A 17,391-nucleotide genomic window follows, 5' to 3' on the forward strand; every position below is an offset into this window, starting at 1 on the left:
TGACCAGATTTGGGCCCCACCTCAATCTAGTGGTTCTCAGATTTGAGTGTGAGAGTCAACCAGTGTGTTTGAGAACCCCCTCCAGAGACCCAGGCTCCAGCTCCAGACGCTGACCCAGTAAGCCCGGGTTGGGGCCTGACACGGACATTTCTAACAAGTTCCTGGGTGAGGCGGATGCTACTGTTCCAGGAACCCCTCTTGAGAACCACTGTCTTAGAGGTTAGAGACTAAATCAAGGTCGGTGCTGACTTGGGGTCCTTGTGTTGGACAAAATCAGTGAGTGAAATCAGTCTCAATTGGCTGACAGAAGCAGATTGGCAAACACAAAAAGTATAAATCGATGAAGTGCCAAAACTTTTTATTGGATGGAAGTGCCAAAACTTCACAGCTCTTCATTCAACTCAGCGTGGGCTTACTTTCTACTGGCAACTGCACTTTAAACATCAAGCAGATGTTCCTCCTGCTGTATCCGAGTGGACTTATCACCCACAAAACCTGATGGCGTGTTCTCCGCCCACCCTGGTTCTGGTCACACAGCCTTGCAGAGGGTGAGCTGCCACAGCATCCCTTCATCACTTGCTCATGCCCTGTGTTTGCCTGGCTGCTGTTTTCCAGGCCAACTCTTCCTCTCCTTGAATTTTTCTCAGTGTTTTGTCCTGTGTGAGGGTCAGGTAGCCCTTCTCTTTGCTGCCATGTGCTCTGTCCAGACTACGGTCATGACCCTTTGCAAACAGTCACCAGGCTGCGGCTGCCTCGTCCTCCTCTGCTGTTTATCATCGGTGCCTAGAAGAGGGTCTATAATAGATGCCAGTCAGTCAAAAAATAGTTTTGAGTGAATAGACAAAGTCCAGAGAACTTGAATTGGAGGATGTCTAACTCCTGTTCACCATGGTCACGGTCGGAGAGAAGTAAGAATATTGGGGCAGGAAGAGGCTGGAGAAACGATATGAATCACAGGAACCCTGAAGCATATTCAGCACCCTCCTCGGCAACCCCAAGGCTCGAATGAGTCTGGGAAATGGGACTCCAACACCAGGTGGAAAAGCAAATCTTTGGGGTCTCTTCAACTCACACAAAATATCTTTGCTTGGGGAAAGATCCCATGTCCAGATTTTCTCTGCTTAGTACTAGCTAAGTATTCTTTTCTCAGGTGCTTGTGTAAGATACATTGATGGATGGACAGATGGATGGTTGAATGGATAAATGGACAGGTGGACAAACAGATGGATCGAGTCCTTATAGGCTTGGTCACCGAGTCATGACCTAGAATCATATTTTGTTTTCTGAACATTCTCCAGCTCCCTTTGACTAGATTTCAGAAAGGGGTGTCAATGTGGGATATTTGCACTCAGAGCTTTACCGTGTGCCTGTTCTGTCTCCTGTTCTCTAAGAGGAGTTCTGGGGTGCACAAAGAGCTGCCTTCATTTTAAAGGTTAGAGGGACGAACCTGAGCCAGTCAGATGCAGGAATGCCAGGGATCCCTGGGGCGCAGTTCACTGCACCTCTGGGGACCAGTCGGAACAGGCTGGCCGCCAGGCCTCGGGAGGGCGCTGGCGCGCATCCGCATTGCTGCTGTTTCTTAAACAGCGTCATTCTGCCGAGAACGAACCGTCATTGTCTAATGGCTCTTGTCATTTTAGTGTCGTGATCAAACAGGAAAAATGGAAGTACTTTATGTGGAAAGAAAGATAGAATATGAAGGTATTTTTTAACCCAGAAGGCAAGCTGCCTGGAGTATAATACGGATCTATCAATAATGCAGTTAAAACTGTTTACCTGCTTTACATGCCTGGGTTCAGTTCACCGATCTTCATTCAAGTTCACACTAAAGTTATTTAACTGTGGGCTGCACATTATACCACATAGACCAAAGCATTATAGATTTTTCCAAATGTAATATACAAGTCCAAATTGATTGCAGCCAAACGTAAACTTAGTCAAGTCTTTAATATGCTCTATTAAGGCATGAATAAGACTTTAAAGCTCTGTCTCAGCTGCAGAGGAGCTGGGACTGGAGCTGAACCGGCTGCAAACAGGAAGACTAAAAACACCTTTAGATGTGATATTTATTCTCAACAATGTGTCATGTAAAATAATGAACTATTTTTTCCAAATGTAAAAGTGAGCAATTACCTGCCCTTATAAAATGACCAATTTTACAAGGATGCTGGTTTGGTCCCCCTTGCCCCCAGCAGAGGCTACCCTTGCCCACAGGCACACGCCTCTCATTGGCGGTACCTGTATGCCCAATGCTCCATTTTCCTAGAACGAAATTATCTTTCAAAGCACAGGAAGAAAGACAACAGCCATTTCCCCTGCCTCTGGTTGGGGTAAAGGAAGTATATTCCAACATCTTTGCCAGGTATTTGGCACAATTTGTGTTATTCGCAAATGACTAGGAAAGGGGTCGAATGAGCTATGCAAACTAGAAATTTGTGCTTTCATGATTATTTAGGCTTTAGATAATTTGTATTCCCCTCAGAAGGAAGGCTTTACGTGAAAGGACTGGGTAAAACGTGCCGACACCATGGCTGAGAAGGCATACTTGCATACATTTAATCCGAAATACGATCAGGATCAACTGTGGTTGCATCGATAGAAGCTGAGGATGGTAAGTACAGGCGAGGCAGGGTTTCCTTGGCTTGACGGGACTCGCTGGTATGTGGCTGGGAAGGGGGCAGTTGGGGAGTAGCAACTAGCATCTATGGCTGGTCCTAATTGAAATGTGCTGTAAGCATGGAAGCCACACGGGGTTTCAAAGACTTACTATGAAAAAAATAAAAAAAAATAAAACATCTCATAAAGAGCATCAGGTTGATTTTATGTTGAAAGTGCATGTGAAATGAACATATTTGGGGTATATTGAATTACAGAAGCTGTTGTTAAATTGATTTCCCCTGTCTCTCTTTACTTGTTGAATGTGGCTACTAGAAGTTTTGAAATTACACGAGGCTTACCTTGTATTTCTAGTGGACAGCGCCGCTCTACATCCTCTTTACTTGGTAGAATGAGGGCTCGTGTTTACTGCCTTGTGTTTTGTATGTTTGCAAACTGAAAATATGAGAAACAGACTCAAAGTACTTGTCTTGGGTTTGGAAGTTCGAGAAGCACGTGTCCTAGTTATAGAACACGGGCAACTAACTTTGAGACTCAATTTCAGCTGTAAAGTGAAGACAGTAACAATTTTGATCTTACCAGGTTATTATCAGAAGTGACGAATGCACAGGAAATTAGCAGAGAATGCTTAGCGCAGAACCTGACATGGGGAAAGCTCAATGAATATTTGGCATTAATCTTGGTTATATCTCAAGACCTGTCTGATGCCTAATCTTAAATCTCAGTCCATTTCTGACTCAGCTTGTTTCTCATTTCCCATGTTTGTATTTGGTGTTATATCTACCTACTTTTATAGCCAGAAAGCCAAGATTTTTATTCTTTTTCTTATCATTGAAGAACCTTGGGCTTGGTTCCTTGTGTTCTTATTCAGACTAAGGTAGTTCTCAGTTACTTTAGCTCATTTCGATTTCAGATCAAGAATTCTGTCCTGGTTAAAACTATAAATCAGGCCACAACTCTTCACTGGCCCCTGTCCCTTGCCTCATACCAGGATGCTGGGGCCTTGTTTTTTTTACTGAACTCAGCTGCTTTTGGTGGGATGATCAATCAATGACATTGATGTCTACAAAGGGGGCAAAGGTAACAAAGGAATAGGGTCTTATATACATATAAGGGATCACTGGCACAAAAGCAAATACAGGTCAGAAGAGCACTTTTATGACTTCTCTCCACGCCCACAGCCCTGCCTTCTTTTCTCAGTCTTTCTTCCACTGGCTTTAAAAGCTGTGCTGTGTTCAAGCTGTGGGGAAGACAAGGTGCTTCCTATCGCCTTTCCAGATCCTTCCTGCCTGAATACAACCTCCTGCAGTGTAGCATAGCACGTGTCTAAACCCTGTGCTCAAATTCCATATTCTAGGGAACAGGACCTCAGATGAAGATGGTTGTACTTGTTTTCTAAAATTCAGTGGCAGGGAAGATGGGGAAAATGGTTAAAATGTGAAGATATAGCTTCCCTAGGTAGATGAGCATCCTAGCTCCTTCACAATTAACGAGGTCATCCTTGCAATCAGAGCAGCACGAGAAAAACAAGGAGAAATGACTTAAGAACACACTTGGAATAGCACAGGTGGCTGGCAGCACCCGTGCTTCCGAAAACGGGGGGGGGAGTCCCCAATTTCCTCTGAAAGTATTTTTTTAATCAGAAAAATGTTGATTTGTGCTTCCATCAGGCAGCTGTGACTAGGTGATTCAGAATATACTCTTGACTTAAGGTGATCTTTTTTGCCTTTTCATTAGATCAATATGTAGCTTTTCCTGTTTAGTTTTTAGATTTGCTGAGTGTTCTCAGGGTAGCAAATTCAAAGGAAAGAAATAAGCAAATTGGGTTATATTTCAAGCTTGGGCTGAGATTTGACAGGAGAAGCCCCTGGAAATTAACAGGGGAGAGGAGTTCTAGGACCCTCTTTGCTGACAGCTGGATTTGCGGAGGTTTGTTATTGGGGGGCCAGCGAACACACCCAGGGCCACTCCACCACCAGGTGAGTGCATGAGGGGGGCCCACCCTGGATGTGTAAACTTGGCCATTTTTCCTGGACCATTTATTAATGAACTATTTACTGTCGGTCAGAGGCAGGAAGGAACCATTGCCAACAACTGCTTCCCTGTGGTTTCCTAGAAAATCAGAGCGTTGAAAGTGTGAATTTTCCCTTATTCTATTATTCAAATTTGGGTGAGGGAATGAAGCATTTCTGGAAATCCAAAACATGTCTGTAAGATGTCAGCTCTGCTCACTCGCATTCTGGTCTCTGGCCTATTCCCACACCTCCATCCCCTTCTGTGAGAGAAGAGAGCAAATCCTGCTGATTTCTGACCTGGCATCCCTTGGTTGTGCTTTTTTTTTGGGGGGGGGGGGTGGAGAATCACTGTAGAATAAATGTTCATGAAATTTGTGATATCAGTTGTCTGTGGCCTAATAGACTCTATCTGCCTGAGGTCACAGAAGTAGCGATGATGGGGAAGTGGGGATGCAGACACGTGGGCATGCGCACTGTGTCCATGCAGTCAGCTTCTGCTCTGTGGTGGGGCCACTGAGTCATCTCTCTTTAGAGCCTAATCATTTCCGAGCTGTTGACACTCATGTTACTGGCAGAATGTGAAGGACGTTTTATATTTTCCATTCTGTTTGGATAACTGTCTGATTTTAAAACATTTGAAAAGAAATAGAAGTGCTGTTGCAGATATTAGCATTATAACTACAGGTGTGTGAACCTAGTAAATGCATGGAAAAATCGAACACAAGACATTCTCAGTGACTGGCCAGTCTGACTTTCCTTCCCTAGAAACTGAATGCAAGATCAGGTCACTAAATATGTTCCTTTGTTACCATGTCCATTTGTCTTGAAGATATCACTGGGTCTCCTTTGCGTGGACATTCTTTAAAATGCAAATGTTTCATCTGATAGGGTATACATCTATTTTTTAAAAAAACAAAGACATAACTAGGTTAATGGACTACATAAAATGCTTTCTGGATGCACAAACAACAACGAAAACATTTTTAAAAAATTAACAGCCATTTAACAGGTATAAATAAACTGTCCAAAGCATTTAATGGACTGTAATACAGTCAACTCCCCCAGCCCTGAAACAGTGTTCAATTCTTTTCTGCTAGTGGCAACAGACGCTGTCAAACACATTGAAAACTGTGTACCATTTCCTGGCCAGGGAGCACAGAAGTGAGGGGTAAATATGTTATGGTGTTTGTTGTTGTTCTCATGCTGTATTTTTGTTTCTCCGCTCCCTTCCCGGCTCAGGGCTGATTGTTGTGACGCTGGCCATCTGCTGGATGCCTAACCAGGTTCGCAGGATCATGGCTGCTGCCAGACCCAAGCACGACTGGACGAGGTCCTACTTCCAGGCGTACATGATCCTCCTCCCTTTCTCGGACACCTTCTTCTACCTGAGCTCGGTGGTCAACCCTCTCCTGTACAACGTGTCCTCGCAGCAGTTCCGCAGGGTGTTCTGGCAGGTGCTGCGCTGCCGCCTGACCCTGCAGCACGCCAACCACGAGAGGCGGCTGCGCAGCCTGGGCGCCCCCACCACGGACAGCGCCCGCTCGGCGCGCCGCCCCCTCATCTTCCTGGCTTCCAGGCGCAGTTCCTCTGCAAGGAGAACTAACAAGGTGTTCCTAAGCACTTTTCAGAGCGAGGCCGAAGCCAAGCCCGAGTCTAAGACCCAGCCATTGAGTCCCGAGTCGCCAGAGCCCAAGTGGGAGACGAAACCGGCCAGTGGTGCAGCAGGGAATGGTTTTCAGGAGCAGGAAGTGTGAGTGCCCAGTAAGAAAGCCTTGAGGCTAACCAGCCCGCCCCGCGAAAGCAGCATTCCCCTCACACAGCAGTGACAAATGTTTCCCATCAGGGACAGGAGTGCGAGCTGGGGGCCTTGGGGAAGGCACACGCCCACTTCACTGTCTTCTAAGGGCCAATTCTGGCTACAGACAGGAACTTTGAATCCATCCCCTCCCTTTTCTTAAGTACACACTGAAAATTCAGTCAGACTGAATGTATTCAGAGCTTACAAAAATGTTTTACACTGAGCTCTTTCATTATTTGCAAAGGAACTAAAAGAAAGAATGCAGACTCCCTACCCAGAACCAAAGGACACCCAGAAGAGCTCATGGAGTGGGGCAGCAAGGGTCAGAAGAACAATGCAGGAGGGGCTGGCATCTCATTCAGCAGTGTGCCACGAAGAGGGCTAATGTGGCGAGCAGGGTGGTGGTGGGGAGCTCTGGCTGCAGGGCCAGGGCCGAGCTGCTCCTTTTCTTGGGCCGAGGGCCGTTGCACAGAGGAGTGTTACAGCAGCTGATGCACACAGAGTTCAGTTTCCCTGGGGAGCAGAAGGACTGATACCCAGCCGAGGCGATGAGGCAGGCTGCCGACGATGCACACGACTTGCGGTACATGATCCCTGCAACACAGACCCAAAGGAGCTGGGTTAACCTGCGCCGGCAATGGACAGCACACCTCTGAGCCCAGATCCCAGTGTGTCCTGCCTCCTGTCACAGCCCAGAGGGGCTTTGGGTGGTTTCACTGAGCCTCCCAAACAGAATTGTTCCAAAAGCTATTTGAGATACAATGCCATGGAATAAAAAGCTGTCAAACCAGAGTCCACTTTTTTAAGTCAGAATTCACACTGTGTACTGAATACAGAGCCTTTTCCCTTTGTTGTTCAAACTACTGCATGCCAGACAGGACCACACGCTGTGTCTAGCTCTCATCTTAGTTTATAAAGGATACACAGAGAGGGCTCTCAACTACGTATTCAATCATGGAATTTTCTGAATAAAGACCAGATCCCTACTGAAGGGGCCCTGATTTGTCCCAGGTTTGAGGAGATCCACAACAGCCCTCTTCTCAGGGAAGACGTTTTGCCCTTAGCATGTCTGGTCATTTGCCCAGTCAGCATCACACAACGAGCACTTAATATGTACCATGTGAGCACATAAAGGAGCTTCCTGAAAAGACTGGAGGGTGCATCTTGAAGAGTACATGTGTCATGTCCAAATTGCAGCATAGCGATCAAATTAGGGTTTCTTTCAAAGCTAGAAGTAAATGCAATTCCAATGATAATAGCGAAGCTTATTTAAGTGCTTTCTCATATGCAGGGACTCTTCAGAGACCCAGTGTCACAGATGATATACCTACCTACAAGGAAGGACCTCATGATCATCCCCATTTCACAGATAGAGAGCCTAAGGCAAGAGAGGGTTAGTTAACTGGTCCAAAGTCAAATCCCAGCAGAGCAGCAGGGATTTGAGCCTAGTAGTCTGGCTCCATGCTGTCAAGTCTGGATCACTGTATAGAAAGCAGATAGACAATAAACTACATAGTTTTGTTTTCTGTTTTAGGGGGGAGGCTTTACTCTGAAGATAGCTTTTAGAGGGCTCTTTTGTATCTATGATTTTTTTAATAGGTATAATTGACAGAATTATTTTTGGTCTAATAATAGATAATACTAGAGTTAGACATGGACGTGAATGGCCTTAGCCTCTCTGCTGCCCTGCACAGCTGAGGGGTACATTCCAGGAGCAGCCGGGGCGCTTCCCCCCTGACCCCTGCAGGCATGTGCTTGCAGGTGTTGCTTTGGTATGAGGCTGCCTTCTCCCCCTTGAGAATGGCTGCTTTGGGTGCTGGAGAAACAGTCAAGATTTCACCTCCTTCTTGAAAGTTCTAGGAAGTATAAGAAACACCTTAGATTTACATCAAAACATGCAGTTATGTCATTTTTGTCTATCCATGTGTGTAAGGGTTGATTTCCTAACTCCAGTAGAAAATCCTGGAAGTAGCTGCTCTGGCAAGATAATGCCCGCGGACAGAGGGTGTGTGTTGCCCATTTATAGATTCCCCATAGTCTCTACATTTCCTATCCATTGCAGGAAATTAAGTTTTGCTCACTATTTGTTTATTCTTAAATAATAAAAGCACCAACTATCATTTTCCAGTTCAACCTCAGCAAACTTTTTCCTTTAAGTGAATATATTTTTCACTGTAAAAAATGATCAGACATTCAGATAAGGCGACCACCACATTCAATCCCAGGTTCTACTCAGATGTAAGCAGTCTTATCAGTTTTGGATGCCTCCTTCCAGGCCTGTTTCTATATATTTACATACGTACCCATGAAGAAATACAGTGTGTACATGTGCGCATGCAGATGAACACACTTGTTAACATCACATCCTCTATGCTGTTCTGTAATTTGCATTTTTAGTGACATAGCTGAGGATTTATTTTTAAGCCTAACTTTTTAGGGCAGAGAATCAGTGATGAGGTAGGTTACTTATATAATTCACAAGGGGAGCCCTGGATTTTGCAATTGCCACCAGGAGACACCCCCAGATTTCCTGGCTCTGGTGGCCAGTGGGGTTTAACATTTGTGGTCCCACAGGACTGTATATATTTGCATTCTTTAAAACTATTTGAGGTTATAGCTCCTAATCAGCCTGAATCTAGGTGCTGACTGAGCTCCTCCCCTCTGAGATACTGACTGGCTGTGGAGCACCCTATACTGCCAGGAGCTATTAAAATAAAACAAGTGGCTTGGGCAATCACCAGCTTGAGAGACTGAATGATAAGGTCCATCTCCTACACAAGGTCAACCCTTCAAGATGGGAAAAGGTGGCTGGTTCATTTAATTTCTAGAGACTAACAGAGAGAGTTAAGAAAATCAAAGAAACAAAGGAATATGTTCCAAACAACACAAGATAAAATTCTGAAAATAAAACCTTAATGAGACAGAGATAAATCATTTACCCCAGAAAGAGTCCCAAGTAACGGTCATAAAAAGGCTCACTGCACTAAGGAAGAGAATCAATGAATACAAAGAGACAGATAATATAGAAAGTATCAAAGAGAAGTCACAGAAGTGATGAATATAATAACTGGACTGAGAAATATACTAGCGTTCAACAGCAGACTAGATAATGTAGTGGACTCCATCAGCTCAAAGGCAGGGACAGTAGAAATCACCTAATCAGAGTAGACAAAAGAAAAAAGAATGAAAAAAAGTGAAGATAGCTTAAAGGACAACAACAAGCAGACTAATATCATGTTATAGGAGTTCCAGAAGAGAAGAAAGAGAGGAAGAAGCAGACAATTTACTTGAACAATTACCGACTGAAAACGTCCCTAACCTAGGGAAGGAGACAGACATACAGATCCAGGAAGCCCAGAGAGTTCTAAATAAGAAGAGCTCAAAGAGACACATACCAAGGTATATTACAATTATAATATTAAAAGTCGAAGACAAGAGGAGAAGCTCAAAAGCAGAAAGAGAAAAATGTGTTATGTACAAGGGAACCCCCATGAGATTATCAGATGTTTCAACAGAAACTTTCCAGGCCAGAAGGGAGGGGCATGATATCGTCACAGTGCTAAAAGAAAACAACAACAGAAACCCACTAACCAAGAAAACCCTACCTGGCAAAGTTACTATTCAGAACTAAAAGAGTGATAAAAATTTTTTTAAAAGAGTTTTTTTGGACAAAAGTTAAAGGGATTCATCACTACTAAACCAGAATTACAAGAAATGTTAAATGTAATTCTTTAAGCTGAAAAAAAGGATGCTTGTTAGTAACAAGAAAACATGTGAAGGTATAAATTTGATGTAAATATATAGTAAAGTGAACGAATTAAAAAAAAAACACAAAAAACGGTAGCCCTGGCCTGTTTGAGTCAGTGGTTAGAGCATTGGCCCGCAGACCAGAGAGTCCCGGGTTCGGTTCCCACCAAGGGCACATACCTTGGTTACAGTTTGTCCCCAGCCTTGGTTGGGGTCGTGTGGGTGGCAACCACTCAATGTGTGTCTCTCACATCAATGTCTCTCTCTCACATCAATGTCTCTCTCTCTCCCTCCCACTCTACCTCCCACTCTATCTCAAGATAAATGGGGGGGGGGGGATACTTTGAAAGTTAAAAGATATGTAGTAAAAATAACTACAATAATTAGCTAAGGCATACACAAGATAAAAATATATTAAATGTGACAATAAAAACAAAATGCTGGGGGGGAGAATAAAAATCCAAAGCTTTAGGATGCATTCACACTTAAGTTGTGATCAACATATAAGTTGTTATATGTAAGCCTCACATTAACCACAGAGCAAAAACCTATAGTAGATACATAAAAAATAATGAGAAAGGAATCAAAACATACCATTAAAGAAAGTCATCAAACCACAAAGGAAGAGAGCAAGAAAATAAGAATGGGCCAGAGGAACTACAAAACAGACAGAAAATAATTAATAAAATGTCAATAAGTACATACCTATCAATAATATTACTTTAGCCCTGGCCAGTTTGGCTCAGCGGTTAGAGCGTCGGCCTGCGGTCCTGAGAGACCCGGGTTCGGTTCCCGCTAAGGGCACGTACCTCGGTTGCAGTTTGTCCCCGGCCCTGGTCGGTTGTGTGGGTGGCAGCCACTTGATGTGTTCCTTTCACATCGAAGTTTCTCTCTCTCTCTCTCTGTTCCTCTCTCTCCCTCCCACTCTACCTGAACAAAAAATGAAAAAATGTCCTCGGGTGAGGATAAAATAATAATAATAATAATAATAATAATAATAATAATAATTACTTTAAATGTAAATGGACTAAATACTTCAATCAAGACAGAGTGGCTAAATGGATTTAAAAACCAAAACACAAGACCCATCCATATGCTGCCTACAAGAGGCTCACTTCAGATATAAGGACACACACAGATTATGAAGGGGTGGGAACATATTCCATGCAAATGGAAGCCAAAATAAAGCCAGGGTAGCTATACTTATGTCAGACAAAATGGACATAAGACTGTAATAAAGACAAAGATTATGTGTCATTAGATAATGGTAAAGGGTCAATCCAACAAGAGAAGATAACATTTGCAAATATTTACGCACCCAACATATAAGCAGGTAAATATATAAAGCAAATATTAACAAAGCAAAAGGGAGAAATAGACAGCAATACAATAACAATAGGGGACTTTAATACCACTTACATCAATGGATAGATCATCCAGACAGAAAATCAATAAGGAAACATTGACCTTAAAAGCCATGTTAGACAAGATGAACTTAACGGATATATATAAACATTCCATAGTAAAGTAACAGAATACACATTTTTCTCAAGTGCATATGCATCATTCTTCAGAATAGATCATATTTTAGGACATAAAATGAATCTTAAAAAATGTTAGAAGACTGAAATCATATTAAACATGTTTTTTGACCAAATGGTACAAAACTGGAAATCAGTTACAAGAAGAAAATTGGAAAATTCACAAATAAGTGGACATTAAACAATATGCTACTGAACAACCAATAGGTCAAAAAAGAAGAAAAAAAAAATACCTTGACACAAGTGAAAGTGAGACAACATACCCTAACTTCAGGGCTGCAACAAAAGCAGTTCTTAGAGGGAAGTTCATAGTGATAAATGCCTATCGTAAGAAACAAGAAAAATCTCAAATAAAAAACTTAACATTATACTTCAGAGAACTACAAAAAAAAAAAAAAAAAGAAGAAGAAGAAAAAAATGAAGCCCAAATTTAACAGAAGGAAGAAAATAAAATCAGAGTAGAAATAAATAGAAACTAAAAAGACAATAAAAAATATCAATGAACCAAGAGCTAGTTTTTTAAAAATATAAACAATATTGACAAACCTGTAGCTAGAATCACTGAGAACAGGAGAGAAAACTCAAATAAAATTAGAAATGAAAGAAGAGACCTACAACAGATACCACAGAAATACAAAGGATCATAAAAGAGTACTATAAACAATTATACACCAACAATTGTACAAGCTAGAACAAAATTTCCAAGAAATATAACCTCCAAAACTGAATCATGAAGAAACAGAAAATCTGAACAGACTAATTACCAATAAGGAGATTGAATCAGTATTTAAAAACTTCCCAACAGACAAACGTCCAGGACCAGATGGCTTCACAGGTGAATTCTACATAACATTCAGAAAAGAATACCAGTCCTTCCCAAACTCTTCCAAAAAACTAAAGAGGAAAGTACATTTCCAAACTTATTTTATGTGACCAGCATGACCCTGATACCAAAAACCAGACAAAGACACCACAAGAAAAGACAATTACAGTCCAACATCCCTGACGAACACAGCTGCAAAAAGCCTCAACAAAATATTAGCAAAGCAAATTGAATACCTTGAAAGGATTAATACATCATGACCAAGGATGCACGGATGGTTCAACACCCACAATTCCATCAAGGTAATGCACCACATTAACAAAATCAAGGATAAAATAATCTCATCTTAATAGATGCAAAAAAAGCATATGATAAAATTTAACATCCATTTATGATAAAAACTCACAACAACATGTGTATAGAGGAGATGTACCTCAACATAATAAATACCACATATGACAAGCCCACGGTTAACATCATACTCAACATAGAAAAGTTGAAAGCTTTTCTTCTAAGATCAGAAATGAGGGAAGAATCTCCACACTTGCCACTTTTATTCAACATAGTGTTGGAGGTCCTAGCTGAAGCACTAGCCAAGAAAGGAATAAAAAGCATCCAAATTGGAAAGATAGAAGTAAAAATATCACTATTTGTAGATTTTATATATAAAATAGTGACATTTTTACTTCTTTTTCTCTCTATTCTCTCTCTCTCTCTCTCTCTCTCTCTCTCTCTCTCTATATATATATATATATATATATATATATATATATATATATACATACAGTGATACCTCGGTTCTCGAACGCCTCGGTTTTCGACCAAATTGGTATTCGACCAGGAGATTCGAGAAACTTTTGTCTCGGAATCCGAACAAATATTTGGAACTCGAACTTCCGAGATGAGCCGAGTTGAGCCGAATGGCGTTCATTCGGCCCAGCGCGCCTTGCTTGCGCCATCAGTGTGAGTGCAGAGAGAGAGTCACGCTTTGTGGAGTCACGCTTTCCTATTGGGGTTCATTGCTTCGGTTCTCGAACAATTCGGTTCTCGACCGTCCTCCTGGAACGAATTATGTTCGAGAACCGAGGTATCACTGTGTGTGTGTATATGTATATATATATATATATATATATATATATATATATATATATATATATAATTATATAAAAATATGTGTGTGTGTGTGTGTGTGTGTGTGTGTCCTAAATTAATTCAGTAAAATTACAGGATACAAAATCAATATACAAAAATATGTTACATTTCTATATACTAAAAATGAACTATCGGAAAGAGAAATGAAGAAAATTGTATTTACAATTGCATCAAAAAGAATAAAATATATAAGAATGAACTTAACCAAGGAGATAAAAGACCTGAATGCTGACCAGTGTCAGGAAAACTGGACAGCTGCATACAAAAATAAAAATAAAAAAGAAACTGGACTACTACACTAATTAATACACAAAAATTTACTCAAAAGGGATTAAAGACTTGAACGTAAGACCTGAAGCTACAAAATTCCTTAAAGTAAACATAGGCAGTAAGCTCCTTGACCTTGGTCTTGGCAATAATTTTTTTGGATCTGACACCCAAAACAAAGGCAACAAAGGTAAAAAAATAAACATGTAGGACTCCATCAAATTTAAAACTTTTTCACACCAAAGGAAACCAACAAAATAAAAAGGCAACCTACTGAATTTGAGAAAATATTTTCAAGCTAGTATACCTGATAAGGGGCTAATACCCAAAATATATAAGGAACTAATACAACTCAATAACATAAAGAACTAGGACCAACCAAAGAAACAAATGTAACCCAAACAAAACCATCAAAATTTTTTTTTTAAATGCATAGGGTTTGACTAGACATTAAAGAAATAAATACACACACACACACACACACAATGGCCAAAAGGTACATAAAAAGATGCTAAACATCACTGATTACCAGGAAAATACAAATCAAAACCACAATGAGATATCAGCTCACATTTGTTAGAAATAAGTGTTGGTGAGGGTGTGGAGAACATAGAACCCTGTGCACTGTTGGTGGGAATGTAAATTGGTGCAGTCAGGATAGGAAAGAGTATGGAGGTTCCAAAAAATTATAAATAGAACTACCATATGATCCAGCAAATGTCACTTGTGGGTATTTATCCAAGGAAATAAAAAACACTAATTTGAAAAGTTATATACACCTCTTACGTTTATTATAGCATCATTTGCAATAGCCAAGATATGAAAACAACCAAAGTCAACTGATTGATGAATGGATGAATGGCTGTATAGTGTTCCACAGACAATGGAACACTATACAGCCATAAAAAAGAATGAGATCTTGCCATTTGTGACCATGTGGACCTTGAGGGCATGATGCTAAAAGAAATAACTCGGACAGAGAAAGACAAATGCCATGTTATCTCACTTATATGTGGAATCTAAAACAACAGCAACAATAATCCAAGCTCACAGATACAGAGAACACACTGGTGGCTGCCAGAGGTGAAGGCTGGGGGTGAGTAGAATGGGTAAAGGAGGGTCAAAGCTACAAACTTTGTTATAAATAATTAAGTCATGGAGCTAGAACGTACAGCATGGTGACTAGATAATATTGTATTGCATATTTGAAAGTCGCTAAGAGATAAAATCTTAAAAGTCCTCATTACAAGAAAAAAAATTGAAAGTATGTATGGTGATGGATGTTAACTACACTTATTGTGGTGATCATTTCACAATATATACAAATATCAAATACAAAAAAAAAATGGGTTCTTTTTTTTTTCCCTCTCTATCTTCTTTTTAAAACTATTTAATCAAGGAGTTCATGCATCTTATTATATCCTATATACAATTTTAAGAGCTTTACAAATATTAACTCATTTAATCATTGTAATAACTCTAGCAATAATGGCCCAATGGTAAACTGAGGCAGAGGGAGGTTAAGTGATTTATTTAGGGGCCATGCAGGTAATTATACGGAAGAGCCAGGATTTGAAATCAGGAATCCTGGCTTTAGAATCTCTGCTCTTAAGAACTGTGGCCCATTGCCTGCCTTGGAATAATACACTTCCAATGGTGGGGTGTGGGGGGGTGGCAAAATTACATACACATACATACATTTTGTATACCTACACATAAAATATTTCTGCAAGAGTACATAAAAAATTGACAATTTTTGGGGGGTAGGCATACAGGGTGACCACAGGACAGGGTGTGAAAGAAAACTGTACACCCTTTTTTACCATTTGAAATCAGAACAACGCCAATGAAGAACTTTTTTTACCCTTCTAAAATAATGCCCCCAAAGAACCATTTTTATCTGATGCCCTCTTTCCCAGTGTAGCTGCCTCTTCCTAGCTGTGTCCACTAGAGGGCTCCCAGGAATGAACACACCCTCAAGAAGAGAGCTGCAGAGTTACCCCCAAAGCCCAAATCTCAGGGTCACATGGCAGGGGCACTTGTGTCTGTCTGTCTTTCCTTTTTTTGTTAACCCCGCCCCCATGAGCTCAGCTCTGGGGCCAGGAGAGGAGGAGCTGCAGGTAAACCAGAAAGGAACCTCTCGGACTACTGGTGAAGGGTAAATTGGCCTAAGGATTTGGAAGGATCTCTAATAATTTAAAATGTACAAACGCAACAGTTCCACCTCTTGGCATTTACCCTCCAAAACAAACGCACTTTCATGCGTGCACATCCTTAACAGGGAAAAGGAGCGTGCACACTGTGGGGAGTACGTGGCCGTTGAAGGGGCAGAGCTCTATATTGATCTGGCTCAGTGTACTGACTATTGAATTATTCCTGTATCGACATGGTTCTCAATAAGAGAAAAATGAATTTCAAGTGATCTAAAAATATACCAATTATGCAAGAAAAAAACACAAAGCAATACAATCTGTGCTGTTGTGGTATGCCTGTAGGGTGTGTGTGTGTCCACATCTCTGTAAAAGCAGGCATCCAGTGGTGGTCCCTTTAGGTCTGGACCACAGTCAGAAAGCATTTTTGATTTATTTGTGACAGCTGAACGTTTTCCAGTCAGAATGCATTCGTGGATTGCATCTGTGATGACAAACTAATAGAGATAAAAAAGCATAAACTGAACTCTGAGCCTTGGAGCACGTAAGAGCACATAGCACCAGGTGGCATAGGGTCCACATCACTCCAGCCAGAACACAGTCCAGCTTCCCGGCGCCGGAGCTTCCCCGAAACCTCAGATGGGTTTGGACAAGGGCACCATGGCTCTGCGTGACTTGAGCAGCGTCGTGGGCAGGAGTGGTGTCTTGGCTGCCCTCGGCCTTGGATTTGATTTTCCTACAGCTTTATGTCTGCCCTGGAGCTCTCAGCGGCCACCCCCTGTAGGAGAAGGCAGTGCCCAAGAGCCAGAGTGAGAAACTTTCCCAAATAAGTGAGGGACGCCCCTTCCCTGCTTGACTTTTAATCACTTCTAATACACTACTGGTTTTATTATTGTATCTTTTTAAATAGAATTCAGCTCCAGCAATTAGAACAGTGCCTAGCACATAGTAAAGGTTCAATAATTATTGACTGACTGACTGACTGAATGAATGAATGAATGAATGGAGAAAGGGAAGAAGACAGAAGGAAGAACCATTTGGAGGGGACCCTGAGGTCCCATGGTAGTGGGTGCTTTTCTGACTAGGTGCAACTGAAATGTTATTCCCAGGCTGGTGGGGCCTGGGTGACAAAGGTTCCATGAAGCTCAAACAAACCCCCAGCTTCTGGTTGCCACAGACAGAGGCTGACTTGGTGACGGGGATTCAGACCAGAGCTCGCAGGCTCGGCAGGCTGAGGCGGGGCTGTCCATCAGCGGAGCTGCGCTAATCCCACGGAGGCCAG

The 17,391-nt window shown here is 41.7% G+C and overlaps 2 protein-coding genes across 2 annotated transcripts in view; one reads left to right on the plus strand and one right to left on the minus strand.

Annotated features, from left to right (window-relative positions):
* GPR39 (G protein-coupled receptor 39) overlaps positions 1–6,804 on the plus strand; it is a 184,790-nt gene extending 177,986 nt beyond the window's left edge. The window contains exon 2 of the mRNA XM_036254506.1: positions 5,871–6,804. Coding sequence (XP_036110399.1) covers positions 5,871–6,385 — 515 coding nt within the window. The 3' untranslated portion in view covers positions 6,386–6,804. The remainder of the gene's footprint in view (positions 1–5,870) is intronic.
* Positions 6,752–17,391, minus strand: part of LYPD1 (LY6/PLAUR domain containing 1) — a 35,171-nt gene continuing 24,531 nt past the window's right edge. Inside the window, exon 4 of the mRNA XM_036254507.1 lies at positions 6,752–7,023. Coding sequence (XP_036110400.1) covers positions 6,788–7,023 — 236 coding nt within the window. The 3' untranslated portion in view covers positions 6,752–6,787. The remainder of the gene's footprint in view (positions 7,024–17,391) is intronic.

Source organism: Molossus molossus, unplaced genomic scaffold (assembly GCF_014108415.1).
Source record: "Molossus molossus isolate mMolMol1 unplaced genomic scaffold, mMolMol1.p scaffold_m16_p_11, whole genome shotgun sequence".
Taxonomy (NCBI): domain Eukaryota; kingdom Metazoa; phylum Chordata; class Mammalia; order Chiroptera; family Molossidae; genus Molossus; species Molossus molossus.